Source organism: Mercenaria mercenaria, chromosome 7 (assembly GCF_021730395.1).
Source record: "Mercenaria mercenaria strain notata chromosome 7, MADL_Memer_1, whole genome shotgun sequence".
In the NCBI taxonomy this organism is placed as follows: domain Eukaryota; kingdom Metazoa; phylum Mollusca; class Bivalvia; order Venerida; family Veneridae; genus Mercenaria; species Mercenaria mercenaria.
Window position 1 is genome coordinate 79,892,979 of NC_069367.1, and position 17,354 is coordinate 79,910,332.

Below are 17,354 nucleotides of genomic sequence, written 5' to 3' on the forward strand. Positions count from 1 at the left end.
CAGAATAAAATTTCATAAACGTAATGAAAGAAAGCTTTCGATTATATTCTTGTGAATATTTTTCTCGTGCGTATTATCTTGCAAATCTATTCTAGGACTAATAATGGCGTGTAATGTTCTAGGAATCGCTGCATCTATAATTAAAAAGCATGGCAAGATATTTATTAATTTCTTAACGGCATCATCGGCAATTGTAACAAAAGTTGTTTGTTGGTTCATGTGGTATGTATGATCTTTGCATAATTATTTCTAATCAGACATTGAACTTTTACATACATCTTAAACACCTCTTTCTGTGTTTGTTTCTACAACCACTATCTTATGAATCTTTGTAACGTTTTAGGTATTACCAGGTCTGTAAAGATGTTTATCTCTGAAGCCAAATAAGAAATTAGTTTTATTTGATTTAACCATATTTTATTACTTATATATACATGCAAGTAGATACATAAATTTACAACAAAACAAAAGCAAATGGGTCGGGCAACAAGTTCTATCAACATTACATTAAGCCCTTCCCAGTAGCGAAAATTACAGAAAAATACAATTAGTTTTATTGGCAGAAGCTGCTGATGAAATAACAGGCTTTCATTGCATATAAAAAACAACAACACTTTTTATAAGTGATCAGATATATCACGTAATAAATAATTAAGATTTATTTTAACATGATATAAAACTTCTTTTATTCTGATAGCATCTCAGAAGGATTCAACGGATCTTAATCAAAACATATCGAGATTTTATTATTTGCTGCAGAGGATATTTTAAAATGGAGCACATTTAACTTTCTCTTTAAAAGGACAACTTGGAGTTCTCAGCCTCATTGCTGCTATTTCGGTAGATATTGACGACGTAGATGAAATTTTCAACGATCTTTGTGTCTACTTAGCGGCCATAGTTATAGCTCTTGCTGTTCAGCAGATTATCGTCTTGCCTTTGGTTTTGTTTGTGACAACACGAAGTAACCCAGTGGAACATATGTGCATGTATCACGTGCTTGGATTATAGCATTTGCAACGGCAAGCTCGTAAGTTATCAACAGATATATATATATGGACAAGAAAATGATTAATGCAAAATCAAATCACTTTGTAATATATTCTTTAAAACACATGTTGTTTAGTGTAAAGATACTATATGTCAATTCATATAGAAAGACACTGGTGTGTTCTAACGACTACTTGGTATAAACCGGCTAGAAAATGTACAGAGCATATGGTTAAATGTATAAAAGGACGTAACTTGTAAAGCCTTGCTAGATCTAACAGATGCTATCAATAGCGTATATATCTTCTCTCACCAGCTTTTAACATTTTCCTGATGCATGTACATGAACTATTTATGCATGATTATAATTTTCACAACTATTTGTTTTTCTTTATCTATTTATTTTGCTGAATGATGGCTACATGTATAATCATATGAAAGGATCAACCTTGTGAGCACAGATGTTTTAAAGTGAAGTATATAAAATATGATACTATAATGCATGAAAAGCTTTTCCTGAAAACAAGAATTTATCCCTGTGTACCGTTGTGATTTTCTTCCTTGATATCTGACTAAGACATTTCTTTCATACAAAGGGACAATAAGTATACCAGAAATGACATCAGCTTGTGAGAACTATTTGAAACTTGACAGTCGAATCACCCGTTTTGTTGTATCGTTTCGTGTCAAACTCAGTGCCAATGGAGCTGCTGTATTCATTGCCTGTTCCTGTCTGTTTATTGCAAACCTGACAGGACACACACCTACCGTGGGCAGTTTCGTTATGATTGGGTAATTTGTTTTAATGAAACTAGAGGGAAACAACATTTTTCGTTTGTCGATAGCCAGTACAGTCTAAAGCCTGAAGTTACATTTTTATTCCTAAACGTAAAAAAGACAACTCACATTTGTTCTTTTATCGTATGTTTAACTTCTTATTTTGATTACTTTGCCTCTTGCGTTTTTATTAAACTTCGAACTTGATTTATAGGTGGAGTAAAATAGTGTCATTTCGTTAATATGAAAAAAAAAAACGAAAAACAAAAAGGTTGAGTTATATATGATATGTAATAAAAGGGTAATTTTGACAGTAACTAGATCTGGGATAATGTAAACGGCTCGAGCGGATTTTGCCATGTCAGATCACATTTGGCGCCTGTGCGCCTTGTGTTATCTGACCTGGCAAAATCCACTCGAGCCGAATACAGCATCCCGGAACAAGCTACTATTAAAATAACCCTATCACATTATACGCTGTTCCGATGCCGTACTGTCGACAATTGAGACTTCCTCTAAAACTGGTATTTGTTAGTTAGTTTTTTAGGTTTAATGCCATTTTTCAACAGTATTTCAGTTATTTAACGGCAGGCAATTAACCTAACCAGTGTTCCTGGATTCTGTACCCGTACAAACCTGTTCTCCGCAAGTAAAAGCCAATTTCCCAACATGATACAGAGGCGGAGGACGAATGATATCAGACACAATGTCATTTATTAAATCGTAACGAAGAACATACGCCCAGCCCGGGGATCGAACTCACAACCCAGAGATCCGTAGAATTGTGCTTTCCCTATTGAGCTAAGCGGGCGGGCAGACAATATTGGTATTGATGAGGACAATCATTAACTCAACAATGCTTAAGAACACTAACACTAATCTCTTACGGGCATGACAGTGTTTTTATTAGATCCTATAAGAATTCTTTTCTATCATATCATAGTTTGTTTTACTTGCCCAATTACAAAAACTGAAATTGAAACTTTTGACACCTACGTATAAACAATACGTGTATAATGCACATTCATGCAAAATTTCGTCACAGTCTATGATAAACATAGAATGACAAAGCACCTTGTAAAGTCCAAGTCTCAGAATTAAAACGTTGATGCAAGTCCAAGTCTCAGAATTAAAACGTTGATGCATTTTCATATGCACAGATCACTGTTGAAGTGTGTAGCATGTAACTGCGTACTAAAGTATAATTATAGTACATTATGCCTTTATTATTATTACAAATAGTGTTCTGAGGCAAACCTTGGACGTAATGGTCAATCACATGCACTAATAAAGTACAAAACATCTCATTTTCTGTACCATTACTTCTATTTGTCTTAATTAAAGACTCGCAATTTCTGTGAGTCAATAACTGCCGCAAACATAAGTGTCTGATGTGTCTTCTCAAATGTCTGTATAACAATGACATTCAATTTCAATAAAGGACATACACAAAACTTACAATTATTTGTACAACTATAAGTAATTTCATTCCGCAGTTACATTCTGCGATTGATGTGACATTATCTTTATCATCTTCGATAGTAAGAGTGCCTTCTTCTCCAGCCGCACGATAACCCTTGGCAACAACTATAGAGATGATATTTGAGACGTCACCTTTGTTACCTGCTTCGTCCACAGCTTGAATAGCAAAGAACGAAGTTTCCGTGTAGGCCTTCTCGGCATCTACAACAATCTTTAAAGCTTCTTTTTCTCCCGACTCTTGTGGAATTAACGAAACGTTTCCCATTTCAAGTTGTTCAGCAGAATCAAAATCGTTTAGCAGAGTTTCAAAATCATCCGAAATTCGTAGAATGTAACTAGAAGCTGCAAAGTAAGAGAAATTGTAACAATTTCGATGTTGAAATTTCATGTATAGAAAATCTTAAATATGAATTGCAATTTTTGCGAATTTATGCAACCAGCAACGTGACCACTCTTTGAAATGTAAAATATTTGCAGTACTATGTTAGATAATTCAACTGATATCAAATAAATAGCTGTTTAAACAAACGTAGTTTATTCAACAATAAGAAAGGACATGAAACTAGGTTCAAACTAGTGTTCTTTCAAATAAAAAAAAGGTAACTGTGTGTCGTTTCTTGAAGAGGAATATTATCTCAATGATGATTTTGATATTAATTTCTGTTATGGAAATAGGCTTTAGGTCAATTTTCTAATTCAGGCTGATTTTGTGTGTATTGTATTGTGTATTGAAATCAAATTCTACTTTAAAGGGAAATAATAATTCAAAATAGAATAAGGTCGTATGTGAAAGATATCAAGGGGAAAAGAAATATTTACGGCCTTTGTATTTTGTTTATGACTCTGAATAAACAGTTTTATAGGGATAAAGGGTCCGTTACTTAGAGTTTGATCTCTATCAGAAAGCTTTATAAATATCTGTAGTTCTCTATGTCAGAATTCGATATTGAAATGACTACATATTTACTTTGGTTTCAACCAAAATTTAGTAAAACCATCTTTTGGAACTAGCGTACTTCTATTAAATGGCAGAATAGCTTTTACCATTTACAATATATATTGACAACTTAAATGAAATATTATATGCAAAAGAATAACAAGGTAAGTGAACGAAGTCTTCATTTGTACCTGTCTGAGCATAAACACCCCGATCTGCTATTATGACAGCAGGTAATACCATTGATTAAACAGTTTATCAAAACAGACAAAAGGAGGCAAGTTGATATTGAAAAGGGGAGCGATGGTCTAGTGGTTAAGGTGTCGGCCGCACAATCCAGGGGTCCTGGGTTCGAGCCCCATCGAGGTCACGACTATGACTTCTCATATGACACCAGTACTGTTTTTTCCAGGAAGCGGACTCGAGAGTGGTTAAAATAAGCTTGAAGCTTTCATCACAATCGAGCTAAAATAAATTAGTATAAATTAAATTAAAAGAACCCTAATTCTAACCCTTTGCCAAACAAACAAACAAAAACAACAGAAAAATAATATAATAATATACTAAATTAGAACAAATGTATAAACTTTAACATAAACATATATTCATGTCCAAAAATTAATGTAGTGGATCCAATAATAAAGAAGCAATTATTATATTTACGATGTTCATTCATACTTTAGAGCCTAGAGAACATCAGATTAACAAACCTTGACCGACGTTTTTATCATCTCCTGTTGCCGTCCAAGTTATCGTGAAATTTCGAACTTCTCCTTGGGATGTCGATTCTTTCCTGATATGGTACAATGATACGTCAGAAATTCGTCCAGGCGCTATGACATCAGATGTCCCGGTATCTTTATAATTTGTAACGTATAACTCCTCCAAAACTTCCACACGTTGAAAAGAGCGTTCATAGATTACAGGTTTCTCATCAACTGAAACAAAACAGATACACTCAAAAAAAATAAGAAGCTCAATCTCCATTTTATGGCAGATATTTCATTCTTGCAACTTATGCGCGAAATATCTGATAAACCATTATTATTATCATTCATTAAAACCAATCAGATCTGGTGGTTTTATTTGTAATACTTGAAGCGCGACCACTGTCTCATGTGCATTTGGAGCCCGTGTTGTAATTAAGGTCACACCACATCTATACCCAGCGTTTCTAAAAATGAAATGTTATATATTACAAACTCATATATTACATGTCTTTCAAAACTGCCCTAAATTGCTTTTATGCGACAAGACCAATTACCATTCAGTAATTTACGATCTAGGCAGTCACTGGAAATATATCGGGAACACTGCAATGTTCGAAATTCCGTTGCAACATAATCAAGTCAATGCAACGCCACCTACGAAAGTATCTTGAAACGTAACAATCAAACAATCAACACAGGCTTATATCGTCGAGAGCTCCAGTTCAATTAAACTAACAATTCGAATACTACTGATTTACATCTTATTTATGACAATATTATACATACCAAAATGTATGATTAGAGGGATGATTTTAATTTTAGTAATGTACATTTCTCCCATTTGGAAGGGGATGTACACAGGGCAAAATCTATCGGGATATATATTTCTCAATTAATTCGGTTAACAAGAGCGTGTAGTGATGTTGAGGATTTCAATGAACGTAATCATGTTTGCCTTGTTCTCGGTGCTTCCGAGGGATCTACTTTCCAGATTTTATTATATTACTTCTATCATTTATTAAGCTTCTACAGGCAGGTTACCGTTATTATAAATTACGTAAATACTATGCTAAATTTTACTATCTTATCAAAAGTTAATAGTTATTTAAAGACACTTCTGCGAGAAGTCATACCAAACCCCGATTTTTACTGGGATGTGGTTCACAAACTTGGTAAGATTTTTGGCCATGGCAAATTTCCAACTGCATTTAGTAAAGTTCTAAAACGTTTTATTAAAGGATGTTATGAACCAACTGTTTGGAGACACACCGCCTATTTGGTGTTCAGCCCTTTTACAGTTGGACGCTAGACTTTCCACTTTGACTATGTCTGACGGAACAGGTGGAGGACTGTGATATGTAGTTCTTAAATCGCACCAGGACAGAGCTACTTTCATTTCTTCTCGCTTGTTCCGTCGGCCCCTTAAAATGGTGTTTTCCTTGACGCTGTCTTCTGCAAAGGCACTTAGTACATGCGTTTTTGTTTTTGGTGCTTAAGGATTGCTTTTAAACAAATTTGCAAGAGCATCTTAGTGTTTTACATAATATGCCTTCTGTTGCATTTGCTTGTGTTCGGGATTCACCTCGACGGGATATAACTTTTTTGCACTGTCTTGTAACTTTGGAATGTGGTGGGAGTAAGAGTGAGGTTAGGTGCCCCTTAAACCGGTTTACGTTCCCCAGTGGTGGTTTTGGCGCTGACCGTTCCAGGCCGATGCACCATGTGTTCCTTTATTTTTTCGTTTCGGCCTAATGTGTTTTCTTTGTGTGAGTGTGTGTGTGTTAGTCGTGCTAGGTTAAGGTTTTGGGAGGCTGCGGTTTTAGAACGTGGCTTTCTCTACTGTTTATTTATACTTGTCTTTATAATTGGAAATCCTGGTCAATATGTTTGTACTTAAATAATGTCACTACTATTACGGATGGTCGATACTCCTTCCAAGCGATTGAATATCTACATATCTGCAAAAAGCACCATAGCTCCCCGGATTTAAAATGCAAACGTGAAAGAAACATGTATACCAATAAAATTTTCTTGGGACAATTTCTTTCAATGTTTAGATGCAGATCTTTAAGTTTCTTGATTGTATGTATTCTGTATGCAAGGATAGAATGTTAAATTTCATCATGCTGTTCGTTATTGTCTCACACTATAAATACTTCACTTAACCAAATTTAAATGTGCAGCAATCACACTTAAAAAGCATTTGAATAAACTTAAACGTGTTTAATTTGTCTAAGTTTGAGTATTAATTGCATGCTAAAGTGGTTACAACTATATTACAATGAAAGTTATAATGACTATTTATACCATCATAAGGTGTGTATGGTATGTACTTAAAGATTCAAGATATTACTCACCTTCAAAGGGATTCGCGGCTCCAGTCACACTTTTCAAAATCATTGTTTCTCTCTTATTTCCTTTCACGTTTACTTTAATGCTGACCCGACCATAACTTAAGCAGTCTGGAAATATATACCCTGAGTAGGTTCCATCGTTGATAACTGCATCTGGATCTAAATGTAAAATCAAATTTTGTAGGGTCTAATACATGTTATAATAGTTAGTGTTCACATGCAGTTTCGTGGTTTTTATCATTATGTAGTTCGTGCCTGTTGCAAATATTTGATTTTACTTTCAGACGTGTGCGCGATAGGATTTTTCATTGTAAAAAGAGAATAAAGTTCTATTTTGTTAATGAGAAAATTATTCAGCGTACAAAAACAAAAGAAACATTACCAAATTGCCAATGTATCTTTTTACAAAAGCAATGCAATCACAAGGATGAGTTGTCAATACTTTGATTTTTAAGCAGCCACAGAAAAGAAGAATCTAAATGTTGTACTGTTCTATAAAGTTTTGGTATTAACCACAAAAGAAACCTGTTTTATGCTAAAGGATAACTTCCATATAATAATTATAATTCTGGGAGCTGTCAAGATGTTTTAAAAGAACTGAAAGTTATTGCAACTCTCACCTATTCCATCATCCTTAAGCCTAACATCACAGGATGTTTCGTTCGTTTCCACACTTGCTGAAACTGTTGCATTCAATACCGAAAGATAACTTTTTGTTACATCGGTAAATATGACTGGTAGTTCTCCGGAGGAAAAATCAATATTATTGGTTGACAACATTGATGTAACTCGTACTACATCGTCGCTCGTCATAACAGACTTTACATGGTACTCAGCAGTTCCTGGAATCTCGTCTGTTGTTACTGTCATTGTATATTCCCCTGCCTTTTTAATAATATTATACCAATACATGCTGATTATGACATCGTAACTGGTATATTATGTAGATGAAAAACTAATTTACGAAAAACGTTTCAGTATAGTCAATAATATTTCAGTACAACTGTTTGTACTTATCAAAATATCCCCGTCGTATTTCGAAAAAAAAATTATGCTTTCACATCATGACCATTTTCGTACAGCGATAACATCGTGACAAAAAAACGTAAACTGTTGAAAAGGTTTGTTTCTACAAAAAGATACAATACAAGGAAGTTTTATTTCGCTTTAAAAATATATGTAATGTTAATATGGCATGGAGGCCAGTCCAAAATGTTTGTTTTCGATTACGTTAAAGACCCAACACAGAGTAGCTGTATTCGTTTGTATTTTCATTATAGTAATTATACACGATTTGCATGAGAAAATGAGTAATAAAAGTATCTACTTACAATATTGACACTGACCTATATAAGGCCAAGATATTATGGTAAATGTCTAAACATTTTATTGAATTAATGTTACATTATGCACAGTTGACTTTATACCACATGTTGTTTGTAAAGGGTCGGACAGTTATTTATCTATGCTTTTGAACCTACACCGAAAGAGATTGGCTGAAGCTTGCAGATAAATTTGTAGGTCTCATCTGGCATATGGCTGTATTATACCAGTTTTATTAGAATGTAGTTCATGTTGCTGGAAAAAGTAGGTCACTGGATTCTGGTGGGTCTTTAAGTAAAACCAATTTTATTATAGTTACTCACTTCTAGGGCTGAACTAAGTTATAAATCTATAACAAGAATCATACGTTTATACCCCATAATATCTAAGCTATTGAAATGTCAATGATGTTTGCTTCTAGTTTCTATTAACATTTGATAAAGACTGATTTGGCAATAACCGTTTCCCCAATTAATTTTGCACCTGGGAACGGATGTTTTACATTCTTCAGAATATCTCTGAGAGGCAGGTGCATTTTTTCCTATTTCTTACAAAAATTGTTTCATGGAGCCAGAAAATGGATCTCAAATTCCATTAAATTTAATTTATATATCTGTTTAACATTTTATAATGTGGAACTGTGTTGAAGGAGCTCATACTTTACAAATAATTACAAATAATTATAGTCAATTTACATATACCAAATGTATGAAACAAATGTCATGAAGGTAGACATATTGTAAACTTGATTTTTGTATGATCAATGACGAGACATAGAACACATTTGATGTTTCAATGGTATAGACATTATAGATATAGATATTTATCATCTGAAATACATTTAACTGGCTCATCCTACGAAGGGCGTAAGGTTGAATATTCGATTTATTCAATCTAGTAAATAAAACCAAAAATTTGACCGGCCTTACTACCATATCAAAATTAATCATCAAAATTAATTACATTATTAATAAAAAGTGAAAAATACTTTTGTTGAAAAGCAAATTTTAGCATTTACTTCTCGTTGTAAATTTGTCAGTATAGATCAGCTTTGGTGCGCAATATATTAGGGTATATCTATAAGTTAAGGAGCAGTCTAGACAGTGTCAAAAAAAAAAAAAAACGAACAACAAAAACCTAAACCAGTTATAGGTTCTGCATCAACTAAAACGATAAAAATATGTATATTTACGAGAGACTCTTCTCATTGTGGGAAGCTAAGGTTATTTTGCACATAAATATTTCCGTATTATTTCTTAGTCCTTACCTTGGAAGATTAAAGAAGAAACAATATATAAAAGTAACTTTTGTGATATTGAAAACAATAAAATGCAGACTGCCTCAAGCTGGAACGGGTTTTTTATCAGTGTAATTAAAATAAGAAATGGTACGTGAATATACCTGTGCAATGTCCGGAACATACAATGTTGCATTGTTTCCATACGTTTCTAAGAATTGCGTATAACTGTTTGGTCCATTGAGCTGTAGTTGTATATTTCTATCTACTGGAGTCATAAAGGTAAATGCAGTATCCTTTCCTAGGCCATCTTCAATTGTAAAATCAATGCTGCTAACATTAGACTGGAGCGAATCTTTCTTTTCCGATAATAGCTGTCAGATACAAATACAATATCATTGCAATATTATGGACACTAGCAGATATTTCAACTGCTTTAGAACATGATCTTCTTATTGTACATGACATGAACACAGGAGGTTATCAGTTGATTCAACAGAGATGTTACAATTTAATACAAATGAATGTTCGCAAACGTGTAGTGAATCCCTATACAAAGCAATAAGTTTGTGCTTAAATTGTCCGATATAATTGCTGGCTGCAGGTAAGTATGTAGTTTGAAACGTATAAGTTTGCTTATGCACCTACATTTGAATGTGTAAAGCTGGTTGTATATTTGGATGATACTTAATATGTTTATCGAAATAGAATTTGACATCTTGCAACGTCTTTAATATGTCGATTAGAGAAACTATGAAGCATCCGTCTTATCATCTCGTCAGTCCTTATCATTTTACTGTATTCAGTATTTAATTTGAAACATTACCCGTTCATGGTTTTCAAGATATCTGCGGTCTACACGGTGCTGCATTGATCATACATATGATTATATTGCAGTTTAAGACCATTTATGTCAGTTTTCATCACAACACCTTAAACTTATATTTTGCATTCACTGTAAAACGTCTGACAATATGAAATGTAGCAAGAATTGGAACCCTACGAAAAGTATTACATAATGACGTTTTGATTAGTGTACTACTTTATACATTTACGTTTTGTAATCCGAAGATCTGTATATCATCTCTGCTTCATAAGAAAATGTGTGTATCTGTATATAAGCAATTATCTTATCAATCAAAAGAAACATAACGAGTTTTTGTATTTGGTTTTAAGTCACACAACCCCAGTTGTAGTTCTTGTGACGGCTTTACGGCTTTCATAGCGAGTGGAGGCTCTAGTTGCTCATCTTATAGACTTTATATCAGGCCAGGAATCTTGATAGAACCGCCGACCTTCACTTAGCTAGTTGGATGTCTTACTCTCATGAAATAATTTGAAGCCCTACAAAAGATTCCTACCCTACCTCGGCAAGGGCAAGTAATTCGAAACTAGTGGCCCCGAACTCCTTGCTACAGCGGCCTCAAATTGGAAAAATATAATTATTTGTAGATATGATAATTCATAACATCATAATTCAACATGGGAACAGATATGCCAAGGCGGGATTTAGCAATGTTTATGAATTACTTCACACTTCACAAAACAAAGTTATGTCAGTTTGTACAAAATGTCTTACCATAACAATTCGGTTGGCTATTGACGTACGACCACCAGAGAGTATTTGAGAGAAGGTACCAACGAGAGTTATGTTTCCCTTGTCGAGGTACGTGTAATATCTACCGCCAGTTTCTCTAGCAATGTCGCCAAGTCTTTTGTCAGCTTCTTGTGATAAAGCTATAGTGTGAACTATTATGTTCGCATCAATAACTTCTTGGCGTGCTGTATCTATATCAACATTGCCAGGTGTGTTCTCCCCGTCAGAGATCAAGATAATCTCTCCGTTTATGGCATTGCCGAGCTTTCTTTTCAATACCTAAAAATTTTAATCAAACAGCTGTTAAAGATAGACAACAAACAAATTTCACTATATCACGTTTTTGTTTTTGTCAGATTACCTTCAATTACTAATGTTCAGTAAATTAAACCATAAATACACTGCAGACTTGGTTAATGTAACAAAATCTAACATGACACGACTTAAGGAGAATTCGGGTTGGATTCAATGCAACAAATAATATTTAGAAGACAACATATTTAGATTTTACGACGCAACCAAGTGAATTAATAGCAGCCTAATTTTAATTGAGTCTGCTGATGAGAAGAAATTACTTTTGCACAGACTTAAGCGGAACTCTGTTATACATGTATATTGAATGATGGTCAATAAAATCTTTAAGAAAATCCTTTGGAAACGGCCAAAGCACTAAAGCGAGTAAATAACTGCATCTTCTAATGAGAGGTTTTGAAATGTTGAAAAGGTTTTGACCGTCTAGCTTCGTTCGTGGTAAAAACATGTAAAATTAAAGTAGAAAAATGAGATATAATATTTTACTTCGATCTGTGTTATTGTCCTAACCTTGCATACGTACATACGAAGGTAAGGCAAAAAATGGAAATCTGCACAATGCACGTTACACATATAAGCCAATTATTGTTACCACAATAAAAGACGAATTTTTAGTTTTCGTCTACTAAATTAGTACTAAAATAAGAATGGAATACCTTTGTTGCTTCCATTAACCCGCACCCAATACAGGTCCAACCATCGGCTTCTGTTGGTACAGCATTCTTTAGATCATCACGGTCAGTCTGTGTGTTTATTTCGATAATGTCTTTTTCTACTGCAGCGTTTGTACTGAATGAAACTATACCAAGCCAAGTTCCGTTTGAAATAAGTTCTTGTATGACGTAATCAGCGGTTTGTTGAAGAGTTGTCATTCGGCTTCCCTGAATATAAATGTCTATAAATAGAACTTTCTGTTGAATTCATAGTTTGCTTTAACTTGTATCTAATTGTTTAATGAGCTATATGCATGGCTGCTCATTTCGGCAGATTTTCACAAATTACGTAAATTGTGAGGTTACAGAGCATATATATCTTGAACAATTTAATATCATATTCTTGAAGTCATTATTCAGTTGGATTTAACAATGACTTCTACTTCCTGTTATCTTTTTATTGATACTTTTGTATCTTTTTTACATTCCAGTAAGTTCAGACTGTACCATATAACAATTCCACTGCTAAATTGGTTCAATAAAGTTTATTTAAAAGGCCAGTCGATAGAGACACAATTTTCTTATCAAATATCTTAAATCCGGAAGTGTATAACGAAAGTCAATGTATTACCTTGTGCAATCGTTACTTTGAGAACTCGGATTAATAAAATTTTATCTAGGGCCATTTTGACGATTGTGGGTAAGAAAGTTCTTTCTTTTCTTCTCAAGGAAATTATCACTTAAGATAGCATACAGCTGAAATTGTGCTCCCTTCATTTCATTTTTTAGATCGAACTATTGTCCTAAGATACTTCGAACAACTATGTGAAATATCAGGGAAACCTGCCGTGTGCTAAGAAAAAAATACATTTCCAGTGACTGTCTACAGTGTCTACAGTGACCAACCTTCAGAGAATTTTAAAAAGGTCATTGTAGACAGGGAGCCTCTATACACAATCTAACTAGGAGAGGTATTGGTTTAAGGCGAATATGACATATTCTAGTTAGCATTTATAAAGGACCTTTAAGCATTCTAATAAAACATGGAATATTTTTAAAGGCTTTCAGTCTGCTTCAATTAATTTTCATTGATAAGACGATGACTCAGTTATCAGAATCAAGAACCACACTCCATGGTTTCTATTCGAGAAGTTTTCTCTCCTTGAAACGGGGGTTGAAAAAGTCGTTATAAAGGTTCGAAGTCTTGGTTTGGGGTTAAGAAACCATGGTTGCTGTACGCATTAGACAGGGGGTCGCTAGAAACAAGCTAATTGTAATGTGAAATGCATTGGGAGGAAGTAAAAAGGTCGTTGTAGACATAAAGTCGCTGAAAGCAAGGGGTCGCTAAGCCAGTCTTTACTGTATCTCCAAATTTGCTTCCAGTACACATTCCGGCAATTTATATTCGCAGTTATTTAGGCTGAAATATTAACTTGAAACAACAATTTGATTAAATTAAGGAAATAATCTGGCGCTCCTACGTTATTGCATGAAGATGTTAGTCATTGATCGTATACGTGTAGCTCAAAAGTTACCGACGAAATTGGTCAGGAATTGCATTTTACTTGATTTCCAGGTAACTGATTTCGTCAATTTTTATATAAACATATTTAACGAATCTATCGGTGATATTCTGGAAGTAGCCCCATTGAACACTGATAGAAAGGGCACTGGATTTATATTTTGAGTCCACGGCCCTGTCACCATGCTTATTTCGCATGTCTGCTGAAAGACTTGTGAAAAGCGCTTAGCACACATGGAGCTTTATTGTATCCTTGGCAATAATTTCTAATATATTAAAAAGATCTTTCTTACCAAAAGCTGTCGAAACCTACTATCTGATCCGTATCAGTTCATACTTTGCCGATCCGTTTTCTCAAAGCTACGTTCGGACGCGATCTTATATTATGTTCTGAAAAAAAATACCTCCATACTCCCCGAGATGTCAAAAACAAATACACGGTAGCTAGTTGTCTCTCGAATTATTTCAAACTCGGGGACTGTATTGGTTGACGTTGGCAGTTTTGTCACGGCTGCAAAATGGAAACAGCAAAGAATTTAAATGTGTGTTACAACAGCTAACATGGCTTTAAACAAGCAAATACGCGAAAAAAATATTTATGATTATTATACATTATATATATTCTCAACAGAGAACTAAAGCGAATAAAATCGGCTAATGGTGTCATCATATCTATGTCCCAGAAATATAAGGTTGTAACTGTTACTTACGACCTTATATGAATTATGCATTTGAAATGGCCGTAACTTGAACATAAAGTCAGTTGTGTGACCCTTTTTAGTGAGCAAAAACTAACTTTTTTGTTAATAATATAAGGTCGTATATGTTACTTACGACACAATTTTCGAGAAGTTTTAGAAATATGTGCTGAAGAAAAAGGTCGCATCTGCCAACAACCTTTTAATATATAGTGATTTTGGATTCAACAATAATATATTAAATAGGTCGTAAGTAGCATTTCTGGCGACTGTAAAAAGGCGTATAAACAATTTCTGAAATATCAACAGCTTGATATGTATCTGACAAATGGTACCTTCAGTATTTAAAATCTTTCCCTAGAGGTTATGATACGGATACGAACAAGTTTGGTTAGATATCGGTGAAAGAAAACATAAACTTTTTTTGTCAGTTTTCCCAAAAGTACTGTTTTTCACTTACGACCTTTTGTTTTCTTGGACGTCGATATATTGTCATAAAATTAATTGTCAAACATCATTGGGCTGCTTATTTCAGAAAGACGTTCCTTCTGTACCGCATTGAAATGTTTGCTTTTTATATGAAGCGAAACTTCAATAGTTATTTGTAATGAGCACACTTAAGCAGAAAAATTTCATTTCTCAACGTGCGCACACATGCATTCAAATAGCCTGGTTTATGTATAAATAATGTGTTTGCAATTAGCATATTTTATGCATAGTAATATTATCTCTTACAAAATAGAAAATAATTCCACTTGAAATGGAGAAAAATTATACTTTGGACGATTTCGTTTAGAATGCTAAAGAAAACTGGCATATACTTTGAAAATCCTTGTGTTCTCTCATAACTTCCCAAGCACTTCTGTAATTGCATTGTTTATTTTGTTCTGTTGGAGCAAATCTGTTGTGTCGATGTTCTTTCTTTACCGTTGAAACATCCTCATCACAAAAGTCTGACAACTGAAAGTAACAAATCACGATTAATATAACATCCTCCTATATTGTAAGTAAGTAAGTAAGTAAGTAAGTAAATATTTTATTATAGTGACATGTACATAAAACAGCAAATATTATTTCATAACATGACAAAACAAAGTTACAGTACCCGGCCCAATGGACCTATATGTCACCTGACTGAAATAACTTTAAATATATCACATTTAAATCACGTAAGTTACAGTTATATTGGTATCAATGGTATGGCAGTTAGATAGATAATGTTAAGTAATATAATTTGAACATTAAATCAATAATGTCATAAAATATCAAACTGAAACAAGAGTCAGTATGATGAAATGAGAAGGAATGTTTACGAATACAACACTGTTCGCCTACGGTTATAAGCTCTATATACAAATTTAGCGGCCTTTCTAGGGTAATTACACAACAATGACTGTAATTTCAGGCCACTTGACATGTCGATAAATGTATTGCTAGCTATGATATCACCGAATATATTTGTTCTAATCTCTTTATATAAAGGACAGTCTAATAGAAAGTGTTTTTCATCTTCCGTTGTGCCTAGATCACAAAATTCACAAAGTCTATTTTCGGGGGGCTCACCAACATATCTCCCTGTTTCGATTCTTAGTGGTAATATACCAGACCTAAACTGACATAAAATGGATCGCGCATTCTTGCTTAAGTTCATCTTGACATACACTTCACAGTTAAAAACAGTTTTAAACACTCTGTATGTTCTCAGTTTAGGCACTGATAATATATCCTGTGACCATTTCTGTGCATAATGTTCCTTAGATAAAGTCTTTACAACTGAGAGATTAATAACCGTTTTACTGTTATAGTGTTCAACCATACCTAAAGAGTTAATGATTTGTTTTACGTCACTGCACCAATTGTTGTTGTTGTTAACGGAGTAATCATACTCAAATATACGTTTAGTTAATCTGTCATTATCCATACATATTAAACGATTCCAATAACGTAATACATTAGCCATCTACGATATAAAGACGGTATCCAACCTGAGTCTCCGTACAGTGCTAAGACAGGCGTAAAACGATGCACTCCGTGTAAGTAACGTAGGGCTCTGTGTTGTATATTGTCTATTGATTGATACTGCTTAAAACCCCATATGGAATAACAATAGTCTAGTAATGGGACTACACATGAATTATACAGTTTTTCATATGAGCCGAAACCGAATTCTTTGAGGTTATGTATCTTGATGATTATGCTTCCCAGGGCACGTCCAGCTGCTTTAGAAAGAGCGTCACAATGAAAAGTAAAAGCATTCTTTATGCTAAAAATTACCCCTAGATATTTATATTGGTTAACTGTTTCTAATATATTCTCTCCAATTCGGATCTGAAACTCTGTACACTGTGAGCGACCTTTTCTAAAGTGCATACATTTAGATTTTTGTGAGTATAAGCACTCTCCATTTTTTACATCATTCATGAAGTGTATTTAACATAGTTTGCAATTTGTCTTCTGAGTCAGAGATAAGCACGATGTCATCAGCGTACATCAGTAAAGACACTTTGATTTCTCCCATCGTTACTCCAAGGTCAAGGTCATTTATCTCCTGCACGAGATCATTGGCAGACACTGTGAACAATGTCGGGGAAAGATTGCAGCCCTGCTTCAAGCCTGTCGAGCAGTCAAACCACTCAGTCATCTTGTTATTAATTCGTACACAGGAAGTCGAGCTTGCGTATATATTACGTATAGATATATATTGTATGTTTTATATATTGATATAACATCCTCCTATATTGTATGTTTTATATATTGATATA

At 34.0% G+C, this 17,354-nt stretch overlaps 1 protein-coding gene across 3 annotated transcripts in view; it reads right to left on the reverse strand.

The window, feature by feature from the left end:
• Positions 1-1,082: 1,082 nt before the first annotated feature.
• Positions 1,083-17,354, reverse strand: part of LOC123553830 (calcium-activated chloride channel regulator 1-like) — a 29,757-nt gene continuing 13,485 nt past the window's right edge. The window contains exons 5-13 of one of the 3 annotated variants that reach the window (XM_045343498.2): positions 15,414-15,552; positions 14,299-14,405; positions 12,376-12,600; positions 11,390-11,686; positions 9,975-10,184; positions 7,871-8,135; positions 7,254-7,409; positions 4,897-5,124; positions 1,083-3,591 (exon numbers count right to left, since the gene is read on the reverse strand). In XM_045343498.2, coding sequence (XP_045199433.2) covers positions 3,200-3,591; positions 4,897-5,124; positions 7,254-7,409; positions 7,871-8,135; positions 9,975-10,184; positions 11,390-11,686; positions 12,376-12,600; positions 14,299-14,405; positions 15,414-15,552 — 2,019 coding nt within the window. In that variant the 3' untranslated portion in view covers positions 1,083-3,199. The other 2 variants (XM_053548749.1, XM_053548748.1) reach the window with 2 other exon arrangements.